The sequence below is a fragment of the Sebastes umbrosus genome, chromosome 10 (genome assembly GCF_015220745.1).
Source record: "Sebastes umbrosus isolate fSebUmb1 chromosome 10, fSebUmb1.pri, whole genome shotgun sequence".
Lineage (NCBI taxonomy): Eukaryota > Metazoa > Chordata > Actinopteri > Perciformes > Sebastidae > Sebastes > Sebastes umbrosus.
The window spans coordinates 20,634,754-20,648,227 of NC_051278.1; the positions used below are offsets into that span (position 1 = coordinate 20,634,754).

At 40.5% G+C, this 13,474-nt stretch overlaps 1 protein-coding gene across 2 annotated transcripts in view; it reads right to left on the reverse strand.

The window, feature by feature from the left end:
- grid1a (glutamate receptor, ionotropic, delta 1a) overlaps positions 1 to 13,474 on the reverse strand; it is a 327,001-nt gene that overhangs the window by 14,784 nt on the left and 298,743 nt on the right. For both annotated transcript variants that reach the window (XM_037781636.1, XM_037781637.1), the window contains exons 11-12: positions 11,969 to 12,299; positions 7,339 to 7,477 (exon numbers count right to left, since the gene is read on the reverse strand). In XM_037781636.1, coding sequence (XP_037637564.1) covers positions 7,339 to 7,477; positions 11,969 to 12,299 — 470 coding nt within the window. The remainder of the gene's footprint in view (positions 1 to 7,338; positions 7,478 to 11,968; positions 12,300 to 13,474) is intronic.

The window sequence follows — 13,474 nt, forward strand, 5'->3', positions numbered from 1 at the left end:
GGTGTATAAAATGACTATATCACGAACATCAACTACAAATTGTTATGTAATGTTTTTAAGCCGACCCGCCGGCATGAGACTCGCTTTGGCATTCCCTTCTCTCCCTCCGGCTCCCTAGCACAGACACACACGTCACAGACACACACGTCACAGACACACACGTCACAGACACACGCGTCACAGACACACACGTCACAGACACACACGTCACAGACTCCGTGTCCATCCAGACCACTCTCATGGGCGGGTGTGTGTGACATATGCGGCCGTCGTGTATTTATATTTGGAGGGACGCAGCGGAGAGATACAGCCCGGAGCCGGGAGAAAGCGGAAGACGACAACACGACCAAAGCAACCAGAACCAGCCAAGAAGCAAATGACTCTTGCTTCCTCGCTTTCCAAAGCAATCCCATATGGCAAAAAAGGTGTAAAATGCAAAGAAGTCATGGCCGTTGTAAACACCTACATCGCAACGCCGGTTAGCGTAGTTGAAAAGCCCAGATTCGAAAGACTCATTAAGACACCTAATATGAAATATGAACTGCCTGGTCGCAAATCTTTTGCGGAGAAAGCTCTACCGGAGTTATACATTTCAGTGAGAGTAAAGTTGGCCAACCAGCTAACAGAGGTGACCCACTTCTCCACAACTACCGATCTGAACGTCCAGCTAACAAAACCAAAGCTGTGAGCCTGAATAAGTGGACCAGACTGCTTTGGCCATAGGCTGTGAGTCTTTCTATACTAGTGGGAAAATAATCATTTTTATTATCAGCAATGTTATAACAGCTTACTGGTAAACAAAATGGCAGAGCAAATACTGAAATAAGCACAATACCATACACATTTCTCCCTCTCTGCCATGCACAGCGACAGAGACACAAGCTTGTAACAAATATTATTCTCTTCTTATGTGTGCATGTCTATAATTTGCTCTAAGGTGTTCTTGTTGGTATCAAAGGTGCTAAATGACTGCCCGCACGGTCGGTCATGGTTATATTTAGCTTTATAAATGTAAAATTGGCCATAGCAGCAACAATTAAAGCAACATTAAAAACAAAAAAACAAAAGGGTTCAGCAAAAGAGTTCACTTAATTAGCATTAATCCATGCGATATCCTGGAGGAGAAAAAGTTGTGAAGCTAATTTGACTTTCTCTTTTTCTCCCTCTCACACATATAATAGTTTTATATCGCAGTGGGCAAGGGTAAAAACACTGTTTCACCTCTGTGTCCCAAGGCGTAGGTGTTTTGTAAAGGCTTATTTACAGAAAGAACAAACAAAAGGGGAGAAAGCCATGCGGTGTTTAAAGAAAAATTCTAATATGCAAATGCTGGCTTAAGTAACCACACTATTTTCAGACTAAGTCGTTAATTGTTCCCCCAGCACATGAACTTAATGTTTAATGGACACACTCAGTGGGAAGCATCCTCATACACATACTAGTAAAGGAGGGTATGTAGTCTCTGTACATACTGTAGGCAGTGAACCAGCGTTTGTACAGTAGCAGACTTGTGGAAGAAAGAAAGAATTGATTAAAAGAATAAAAAATAACAACAGAAAACTTGACTTTTGATGTTTTTAAAATGAAGGAAGCTGGACTGAACCCTCAGTCTATTTTTTAAGATTCAATACATATCTGTCAGAATCTTTCCAAGGTTTGAATATTGGATTCATGTTGGAGGACAAACTGCTGATGCTTTTCTGTCAAACTTTCCAAAGCAGGTAAGAAATATCCAATTTACCAATTTGGAGATATCCACCCATTTATGTGAGACACATCATAGCAGATCTGTGGTTACTATGTATAATAAAAAATATGGCTGTCAATCGATTAACATATTCAATCGCGACTAATTGCATGATTGTCCATAATTAATCACGATTAATCGCGCATTTTTTATCTGTTCAAAATGTACCATGAAGGGAGATTTGTCAAGTATTTAATAATCTTATCAACATGGGAGTGGGCAAATATGCTGCTTTATGCAAATGTTTGTATATATTTATTATTGGAAATAATTAAGAATTAAGAACACAAAACAATGACAAATATTGTCCAGAAACCCTCACAGGTACTGCATTTAGCATAAAAAATATGCTCAAATAATAACATGGCAAACTCAAGCCCAACAGGCAACAACAGCTGTCAGTGTGCTGACATGACTATGACTTGACTAAAACTGCATGTGATTATCATAAAATGTCTGTAAAGGGGGAGACTTGTGGGTACCTATAGAACCCATTTTCATTCACATATCTGGAGGTCAGAGGTCAAGGGACCCCTTTGACAATGGCCATGCCAGTTAGAGATGCACCGATACTGAATCAGATATCGGGCTCATACTGACTCAAATAGCTGGTGTTATTTAGCCTTCTCGACAAGCTAGTATGACATGGTTGGTACCAACCAAAAAATCCTTAGGTTTTTTAGTTTTATACGATACCAGTATCTTCACTCTAACTTTAAAACTGAGCCCGCTATAACTTCAGAAAAATTGATTCTGTTATTGCGTTTAAACAAATTTGCGTTAAGGCATTATTATCACGTTAACTTTGACAGCACTAATAAAAAGGTTATCATCTGCATAAAAAGAGACATTGCATTCTTGCCAAGTTGCCAAGTTAGAGCACAGAGCGATAAAAAGATGGCACCTAGAACTGAGCAGTGAGGGAACCCTCCAGGCATAGTGTATCAGGCGAGGAAGATTAAAAAACTGCCTATTGTAATATAGCAATCCAAATTCTCATAGGTCTTTTGCTCAATCCTTGGGAGACAGCACTGCCTTCCCACATCTACCACAATGACTCCAAAGCAGCATCTGGTTTTGTGGGCATTGTGTAAGGATTTCTGCAATCATCTTTCCTTTTCCAAGCCAACCTACAATCTGTTCATTTACTTGCAATTCAGTAATCAACTTATAGTCGGCTTTCTCCAGTAAACGAGAAATCTGTTAACTGTAATTGAGGATAGGGGAACCCTAATTTCCCCAGGAACATTTCACCTGGAGAACACTGATTTCTTCGCCATGTATACAGGAAACCGGTTTTCTAATCTGCAATTTACAATTACACATGTGCATGACAGAAAACTGCATGTAGAGAAAGTAACAGCTGAGCAGCTGGATGAAAGGAGAAATAATTACAGAGCGATGCGTCCTCGTCTTTAAACTGGTTCCTCCCAAAGTCCGACTAAAACTGAAACTAACACAAAGTAGTCTACAGAAGTTTACATGAGTCAGTTTCCGCACACACGCACCTGTACCCGCACCCGCACCCGCACCCACACCCTAATCCAGAGTTTTCCACCCTGTGCTTTGAGGGGAATTACAACTGTGTTTTGTAGTTTGATAAACATTGATTTCATAATAGGAAATCAATCACTGGTGTGCGTTGAAAAAAGCCTACCCTTTCACATCCACTCGCTAACTGGTAACATTACTCATGTTAAATATCAGTCCACTTCCGTGTATCCTGATGCGAACCGTACCCCAGTACCCATGAACCGTACTCAAGACCATCTTTTCAAGTGGACTCGAGTACGGATCGACGAACCGTGCCCATAGTTCTTTACGGAGTGTTCATACAAATCAAACGAACTAGACTTTAGGGCCAAGTGTACTCTGATCCGGGCCGGGGTCCCTGATGTGAAAGCGCCCTCAGTCTTTTAGTAAAAAAAATCCTCAGAATGTTAATCTACCTGTTCCTTAATATGTCCAATTGATTTTTTTGGGGGGGGGGTTCCTGTTTTAATTAAGACTTTAGGGAGCAGATTTACCAAGCTGTCACGTCAGGGTCACAAAAGATTGTCCACAAAGTGTTCACAGATAGTTTTACATTTTAAATACATTTAGCAGAGTAGTCACTCATAAATATTATGTAATTGGGAAGAGGGGCAGCAGAGTTAAGTTGAATGCACTGCTGCTAAGTACGACCTAAAGCCCGGGCAATTTGTCTTATACATGTCAGGAAAGCAATGGAGTACTAAAGAAAGGCCTCTCCTACCTCAGCTTGAAATGCTGGTTGAAGAAACCAATTAACACATATTGGAATTGCAATGAGTTGATCTTTTTCTTGCAAAAAAGGAAAGCTACATGTAAGCTAGTGAATATATATATATATACCATATGGGCTGTTCTCATATTCTCCTCTAATGAACAAAAAGTATGTTTTTAGTATGCAAGCAATTCTGGTTGCTTGACAGTTCATCACCTCCAGGACATCTGATCTTGAGATAAATGTACTGTACATCTCAGGTGTTATTGCCTTAAATCTGTTCACAGTTTCTGCACAATTAATTTAGATTAGCCAAGCATGAATCCCACACAGGCTACAAGTTCTCTCTTCACAGGTGAGCTGTGTGCTGCTTAGCATTCACTCCCTCTCCTCACATGTCCACATGTGGCTATTTGTTCAACAGAAGACGGACCCAATGCAATCAAATGCCTCTCTGCCCATTCTTCGGGGAAAGACAGCACACCAAATTGGATTCACTGACAAATAGCATTTGGACTGAGGACAGGCTAGTTGTTAGGCAGCGGGTCAAAAATTACAGAAAAGCAGACAGACCGAGCACCAACTGCAGCTGATGAGAGATGCACTCAGATAAATCCTATATATGATAAAGACCACCACACACTGGCACCACACACTGGCATAAAAATGCCTTATTTCCACTACACAAAGATCTTATTATGATAGAAATAGTTCAAGAGACATATATATTCAAGAGAATAATTATTTGAAAGCATGCAGAAGCTTTACAAATTTTACACTTCAAAGTCTGTTTACAGGTCCTAGGGAGTACCACTCAGTGGGGAACCTCCGGGTCTGAAAAGTGAAGCCAATGCAGAAGTGCGTTAAACTTGCATTCTTTCTAAAACCCAGCAGGGGGGGCGACCCCTCTGGTTGCAAAAAGAAGTCTGATTGTATAGAAGTCTATGAGAAAATCACCCTACTTCTCACTTGATTTATTACCTCAGTAAACATTGTAAACATGAGTTTATGGTCTCAATCGCTAGTTTCAAGTCTTCTTCAATACAGCATGATGTTCATTTAGTAAATTATGGTCCCATTTAGTAAAATAGATGATAAAGCCGGATATGCTTTAGGGCGTGGCTACCTTGTAATTGACATGTCGCTACCACGGTGTTGTCCGGTCTGGGTGTTGTCTGCATTTTTGTCTCACAACGTTAACCCTTTCACAGTGTGTTTTCAGTTCATGAAAGTTAATTAGAATCTTTTTGGTCACCTAAAAATGGCTTATTCAGCATTCAGTTGTACTTAGCTCCACCCTCTCGTGTCACTTCTGGTTGCAAAAAAACAACATGGCGATGGCCAAAACGCCAAACTCGAGGCTTCAAAATGGCAGTCCACAAACCAATGGGTGATGTCAGGGTGACTACGTCAACTTCTTATATATAGTCTATGGTACTACTGCATACAGTATGTATACAAGTTGTATGAAGCATTTTGTGTCTATCTGACAATGTTATAGGAGTGAAATGCTAAATCGTTTTAAAATTTGAGGACATATACAAACATTTTTAGAGACAGTCCTTGTCCGGTTAAGTACATCTACTTCAGTGATTGAGAATCTACTTATATTCACATTCACACACAATGTGTGTTGTCCGCCTCAGCCTGCTAGTGTTGCAGCACTGCTCTCCTTAATGACAGCTGGGCTCTGCACTGCAAGCACTTCACTGCATATGAGAGTGAAAATTAATGTGAAAAAGGATTTGGTTGCACTGGCGATTGACTGTTTTGGCACCTGGGCTGGCAACATTTGCTGAGCTCCGATGGTAACAACTCTGTTATTTCTCCTCTCTTTTTGTCAAAGCTCAGTGTTCAAAACATTTATGAAGCAACTCCTCACTTTTAGCAAGCGCTGACCACCACCGGCTGCAGGTCATATCAGCTGTCGCCAATTAAAATGAATTCCTTAAGTAACTTGATGACAGTACAAAATAAAACTGTCTGGGTGTTGTCGGGTGTTGTCGGGTTTATGTGCTCCTGTCTGTACTCAGCCAAATATTGTTTATGAGGTTAAAACAAATAAAATCATCACTCTGTAACTCTGTAGTTCCAACAACTCTAACAGAGGGAGACGTCTTCTCTCTGGAGGAGTCATATTCTTTCACTTGTGTCAAATTTAGAGGGCTACATCTGTGTGTCAGATACATATTCAATCAAGATTTAGGTAAACATAAGTATAATAGATAGAAGATTTGGGCCAAAAAACATGTTTACAGAATGTACTGTACTATTCCCACTGTGAAAATGGTAAATGGAAATGCATTTATATAGCGCCTCTCTAGTCTTCTGACCACTCAAAGCATTTTTCACTACATGTCAGCATTCACCCATTCACACACACATTCATACACTAATGGTAGAGGCTGCCATGCAAGGTGTCAACCTGCCCATCAGGATCTAATCTAAATCCTCATTCACACACCGATGGCACAGCCTTCGGGTTCAATTTGGGGTTGCTCAAGGACACTTCAACATGTGGACGGGAGGAGCCGGGGATCGAACCGCCGCCCCCAGAATAATAACATAGAAAGAAATCTCACACTGCAAGTGTAATTGAGCCTTTGCTAAGGCCCTCTCTAGAACTGAAGATACTGGCATCCTATGAAATTAGAACCTAAGGAATCCATTGGTATCAACCATGCCATACTAGCTTTTCATGAAGGAGCCTAAATAGAGCTCCAAACTTCTGCTAAATTTTGGCGAGGAAAAACTGGTATGGCCATTTTCAAAGGGGTTTCTTGACCTCTGACCTCAAGATATGTGAATGGGTTCTATGGGTATCCATGAGTCTCCCCTTTACAGACATGCCCACTTTATGATAATCACATGCAGTTTTGGAGCGAGTCATAGTCAAGTCAGCACACTGACACACTGACAGCTGTTGTTGCCTTTTGGGCTTGAGTTTACCATGTTAAGATTTTAGCATATTTTTGAGGTGAGTTGTCAAGACGTGGGGTGTGTGACACTTTCCTTTGATTTTAATGGCCTCTTCATTCACAATACTCTGAATACTGAATGTAGCTCTCAAATGCACACTGTAATGACATGTTGGGTGCGAAAGCCTAGCAACAGCAACCAAGGGGACGAAGGGTAAATTCAAGGTTAAAAAAACATAGAATAATAGGAACTCACTTATTCATCTATTATTCATTATACAGTACATGTGTACTTGAAAACACATGCAGCATAAATTAATAAATACTTTTTGCAGGTGAAATCCTGTTGTGTGAAGGTTCCACAATAATAGAATTAACTGCATTTGACGCAGTTCAAACAATGTGTACATTAAGGTATTGTGCCTTACCTGACAGCATTGTCCATGCGTGAAACGGTGAGGTAGGCAGCCAGGTTCGCTGTATAGGACGAACAGACAATGAGGGTGAAGAGCCACCAGCTGCCCATGACAATACGCAGAGCCACCGATCCCAGGATGGAGTCACTGCCTGTGGAGGAGCAGGTATAAACACATGGGTATAAAAAACTTCACAGACAAGCACAAATCATCATCATCATCATCATCATCATCTTTACTATACATCATCTCTTATCCCTACTCTGGTGTAAATACCAAAAAACATGTTATGCACTGTAATCCCATTTAAAGAGACTGTATGTAACTTTTTACATGTATAAATACATTTTTATTGCCAATATGTGATCAGGATGTAACCTAACCTAAAAAATTAGACCTTCCGCAACTTTCTGGGTTTCTTCTATCAGCCTGTAGACTGCTTTTAATGTGAGGAACCCGGGCCTGTTTTTCTAGGAAAATCCAACGGATTTGATGTCATGCGCGCTCGCGAGTACCTTCGCCGTAGCTAACGTTCGGTTAGAAATAACGCAAACTAACGACCAGCCCCCACCACAACTCAGACGCTAGTGAAGCCCGTCTTGCAAAACAGGAATGTGACCGACGTCGGGCGAAAATTAGTGTTGTGGGAGAAAAGCAGACCATTGTGGAGGAGTGTGTGTGAAGGTGAAAGTGAGTGGTGAAGCAAGAGAGAGAGAGAGCAGCGGCAAGTGTGTGAGAAAACAAAGTCGCAGTTTGTGCAGAAATGTGTCTTGTTTCCCTGCTGCTGAGTGGAGTGATGGGGGGTTAACTCCGGAGCGAGTAGCGTTATTGACTCCAACCCAGGAGACCAAAACTACGGTGTCTCCCCTGTGCCTTCTGACCACGATCGGGAGGTTGAAGCAGGAAACGTTAACACTCGGATCAACATCTGCCGGGCCTTCGATTCATGGAGGGACCTTTGTTTGGTAACATTACTGCCAAGCATGTGAAATATATAGTGATACTTGGTTGGTTTTAGCTGCCTAATGTTGCTAACATTAATCAAAATGATGCCTGTCAATCATGTTCAGTCTCGTGTGTGTCGGTAGTGTGAGCGCGAGCAACAGGACGTTGACTTTCGTCGACTTAACGGCCACAGGTGTCACTGTTAACATGCAATTTGTGATTCTTACAGATAATCCCTTTAAGCAACACATTTGTATATGTCATGCATCTCATGTAGAAGCTCTAAGGCTGCCAAAACACGTAGGCGTGCTTTATTATTATCGGGGTCTCGCGGCCTGATTTTATTGTTTCAGTTGGTAGTTATATTATGAGAGGGCCAAGAACAGAAAGGCTTTTTATCTTACTATCTTGTGTTTTGAGTCACTTAGATTATTCCCTGCATTTCAAACAAGCTTTTAGGAGATTGGTCAACTCAATGACAAAACAGACATTAACATTTTGTCTGTGTGCGTGTGTGTCTCGTAGGTAAACTGATTGTTCTGGTACAATACTTTATCATCAAAAAAGGGATTTTGTAGTATTTTGCAGTGGCTTTATGCATATCTATAACAATGATAAAACCTACTGAGTTTCCATCAACCCTGCTATTTTCTCTAGGTTTGAAAATATGTCTATCAAAAAATCTTCTTCTTAAAATGTTTAATGGACTAGTGATTATTGGGTAGTCTTTTACTGAAACTCACACAATTTACATACCTTTAAAGTACCCATCATTTTGTGTTAAAGCTGCTGCAGGTTGTAATTTTATTCTCACTTTTACGATAATAGTCATTTTTGAATGTAAAACTGGCACAGTCGACTATACGCACATGATGATTTTGTGTAATAACTGTGCGTTTTCATCACCTATTTTCTCGAGAGCTTAGCGTATTCAAAATCATCTCGCCTGAAATGTTACTCGCTCACTTTTATATTCTATTACACATTCCAATCCAATTTTATCAAAGAGTGCAGTACTCATTAATATTCATTCTTCTTCCTTGTCTTTTTAATGTTCTTTCCTTCATGTCTTTAATCCATTGCCCTTCCTTGTTTTCTTTGAGGGGAAAAGACTAGTTCGTCACATTAGCTTTTCTATCTTCACTTTCTCTCTGTCATACCGACTCTTTCTCTCCAAACATCCAACAGCTTATGAGGTGCATGAGAAAAATGTCAGCACGCATTCTAATTTTGAGGAGTAAAGCCATAGAAATGTCATCGGAGAGATTCAGGAGTGTGAAATGTAATGAAAACATATTTGTCTGAAAGTGTCACAATCAACACAGCTGCGGCCTTAGGACAGTTTGGGAAAAAAAAACTGAAGGACTTGTCAGATGCATAGCACTCCGGCATCAATCATTTTTATTACATATGGCTTTGACTGATTTCTTAAGGTCATCGAATGTGAAATGTGCATCTCAAAACTTTACTGGATCTTAGCCTGCTGCAACCGTCCAACGCGGTGCAGCCTCTTTCATCTTTGAAACAAATTGATTTAACTGTCTGATTACAATGCAAACGTGTTATCTTCATCAGTTCTCAGATCATTTCCAACCTCTCCCTGACCTCCTTATAGAACAAAAGAAGGGCAGTCCTTGTTTGAATACGGCGGTGAGGAAAGTCAGTGTATCTGTGGGTGTATAGTTAAATCCGCATTAACATACAACAAACCCCAGTGTGTTGGCATATCATTATGAAATCAGCGGAGGGGATACGGTTGCCAAGTTTATGCTCTCTGACAATGGCACACTATGCATCAGCAGTCAGATCCATATCAAAGCGACCTACGTCATCCCAAGAAAAAACATGCAATCCACTTGACTGAAACACAAAGTGGCGACGTTGGAATGCGAGCCAGAAACGAGGGAAAAAAAGAAACGAGAGGCAGAGAGAAGACATTGAATTTAGCTTCTCTTGAAATATAGTGGGTGTTGGGTTAAAAAAGGCTCATAGGCGGCGTGCCAGACTTTGATAGATGCTGTTCAGGCTTTAACATCAGTTGCTGAAGTAGTCATTTATCCAAACTGGACATACCTGGATCACCACCAGACCTAAAGATGGGATGTTCTCCTTGACAAGGGCACCTTTAGAAAATGCTAGGCTGGGCGTTGTGCCTCAAAATGACTCACTACTGAATCAGCATTTGTTGTATACGGACATCCACATGTGCATTTTCATTGATTGGACTCCTTTTTACATTAATCATCTGTCCTTAATCCCTTGTAGTAGAAGTAGTTTTTGGTGTTTTTTCAATTTTGTTCTAAGAAGATATAGGGTTGCACCTTCAAGGATCTTATGGGTGGTGCTTCCAATGATGCACTATTGAAGGTCAAGAGCAGGCAGGTTTTCATTATAGACTAACGTAACGTCACCCATGTGGACTACCATTTTGAAAACTAGGTATTGGGATTTTGGCCATCGCCATCTTCTTTTTTTGCAACCAGAAGTGACACGAGAGGTTGGAGCTAAGTACAAACGAACGCTGAGACATTTTAGGTGACCAAAAAGGTTGTAATTAACTTTCATGCTGCTTTATCATCTATTTTACTAAATGGGACCATAATTTACTAAACAAACATCATGCTGTATTGAAGAAGACTTGAAACTAGCGATTGAGACCATAAACTCATGTTTGCAATGTTTACTGAGGTAATAAATCAAGTGAGAAGTAGGCTCATTTTCTCATAGACTTCTATACAATCAGACTTATTTTTGCAACCACAGCAGTCGCCCCCTGCTGGCTATTAGAAAGAATGCAAGTTTAAGGTACATGTGCACTGGCTTCACTTTTCAGACCCCGGAGTTGCACACTGGTTTTCATTCATTCAACAGTGACACTGACTTTAACAGTTAAAGCGGCAGTAGGCAAAATAATATTTTTGGCATCATTGGGCAAAAATTCTATAATAACCTTTCCGCATTTTGTAATTCAAGTGTTCTGAGAGAAAACTAGACTTCTGCACCTCCTCATGGCTCTGTTTTCAGGCTTTAGAAAATCTAGCCCATGACAGGAGACTTTGGCCAATCACAGGTCATTTCAGAGAGAGAGCGTTCCTATTGGCTGTTCATTCAACGGAGGCAGCTGTCAATCACTCGCAAACTCCTTACAAATGGTCAAACTAGGCAACGCTGATCAAATATGAATTAATATTCTTTTACTGTAATGCCTATTTCTCACGTAAAATGTTTTCAGAAATAGATCGTAGTGTACTGTTTAGCTGTACAATGAGAAAGTTGTAAGAAAGAAAGATGTTTCAGAAATAATTTGAGGCAAGAAATAGAAATATTACAGTAACAGAATATTGATTCACAATTGATCAGCACTGCCTAGTTTGACTGTTTGATCGGAGTTTGTGAGTGACTGACAGCTGCTCAAAGACAGCAAGGCTCAAGCTTGGCTCTGATTGGTTGTTTTCCTCTGGTCGGTGAAATCTTGCAGATGTCATTAGGAGCACCGGAGGACACAGAGGCACATGATGTTTTTTCTTTAGATTACCTGTCTCATGCACAGGATATAGTGAACATTTTATAAAAATAACTAAGAGGTTGATGTATATTTTGGTAGAATAAAAACTTGCCTAGTCTATATAACAAAAAAATAATTTGTAACCTCTGTCCTTAAATGTTGTGGAGGACAGACTCAAACTATATCACCTACCTTGTTGCACAAAAGCACCGTAGACAATCCAGATGGCGCTCTGAAGCGAAGTGGAGACAGATGGGGGCGGGTGGCCTCCTGCACTGCTCTGGCAGCGCACTGCCTGGATGCGCCTGAGCAGGAAGATCATGATGCCCACCACAGGTATGGCTGCGGCAATGCACGCCCACACTGCCAAGTCAAATGGTGCCAGCAAAGAGAAAATGTTGATCTTTTCCTCTGACTTGCGCATCAGGATTCCCACTGAATAGTCCAGGTAGCGCTTACTGAAATCCACCACACTCTCACGCTCTGGGGTGATGGTGATAGCTGATAGGGCCAAGTCTGCTCGCTGTGGATGGGGAGTCATATGTTTTAGTAACATTTCTATTTTTCAAACAGTGGAATATGTGTAAGACTTTTGTATGTTGTTAGACAGTGGGAAAGGGAATCTAGTATATTTGACCTCCATGAGCTGGTCCATTGAGGTTTGTTTGTGACAGTTTTGAAAACTTGTGGCTGACTTCAAATACTCCCAAGAGTACTCTCTAGATCTACATCACGCCACTGTTTATGGTCAAATTGGAAGGTCATTTGGTGCGTACAACTTCATTACTAAACAGCAGAAACCTATAGGTTTTGTTAACATTAATACTTTTCCTCAAGAACCACCATCAGTCCACATTTTCAATATTAAAATCTCTCTCTCAGACAATTTTTCTGTGCACCTTCATGCTCTCAGCAGGATGAAAACCTTTTGATATTCTGACACAATGAGCTTTCATTATCATCATTCATCTCCCCCATACGCTGTTGACTTTGAAGCTAATAACCAGGGAGATCATTAGGCCTTCGTGTGAAGGTTTTAACTCCAGAGTGCTTTTTTGCTGATCTTGGGTTACCAGATTATTTCCACTCTTTTATTATTTCGCTATTTTATGTTGAGAGATATGGGTGAAAGTAAGGCCGACTCTATACCTCTCTATTGGGCTTTTACTCCTTCTTTTTTCTCCGTTTTCGTCCTTGTGCACATGAAGACTTGGACCTTTTCATAATGATGAAATAAAATGTAAAAATACTAGATATCTTGACATCTGTCCGTCTAGCAATCTCACAGGGGAGTTACAGGGGTGAAAAGTGTATTTCTTTATTCCTTATGTATTAGTTCATCTGTTACTTCAATGCAGAAAATGAGGAAGGCGCCCACTGGCATTTTTTAAATGTATTTATTTTTTTAAGGGTGCTACCAGAGCCCCCCAGAAGGTGGCGTCCTAGGCGACCACCTATATGGCCTATATCTATAGCCAGCCCTGGGTGAGAGTGTATGTACCTTACAGTAATAAAAAGTGATTGAATGTGAATAATTCAATTGCCTTTATACAGTAAACACTGTCGCTTAGATACAGTGTATGAATCTGAGATTGATATCATTTATTTAGCCACTATATAATGGAAAAACAAGTAAACTTCTATCTCTATCAAAGGGAATTAAAATCCCATTACCATTATGACCCAAAACAGCATTTG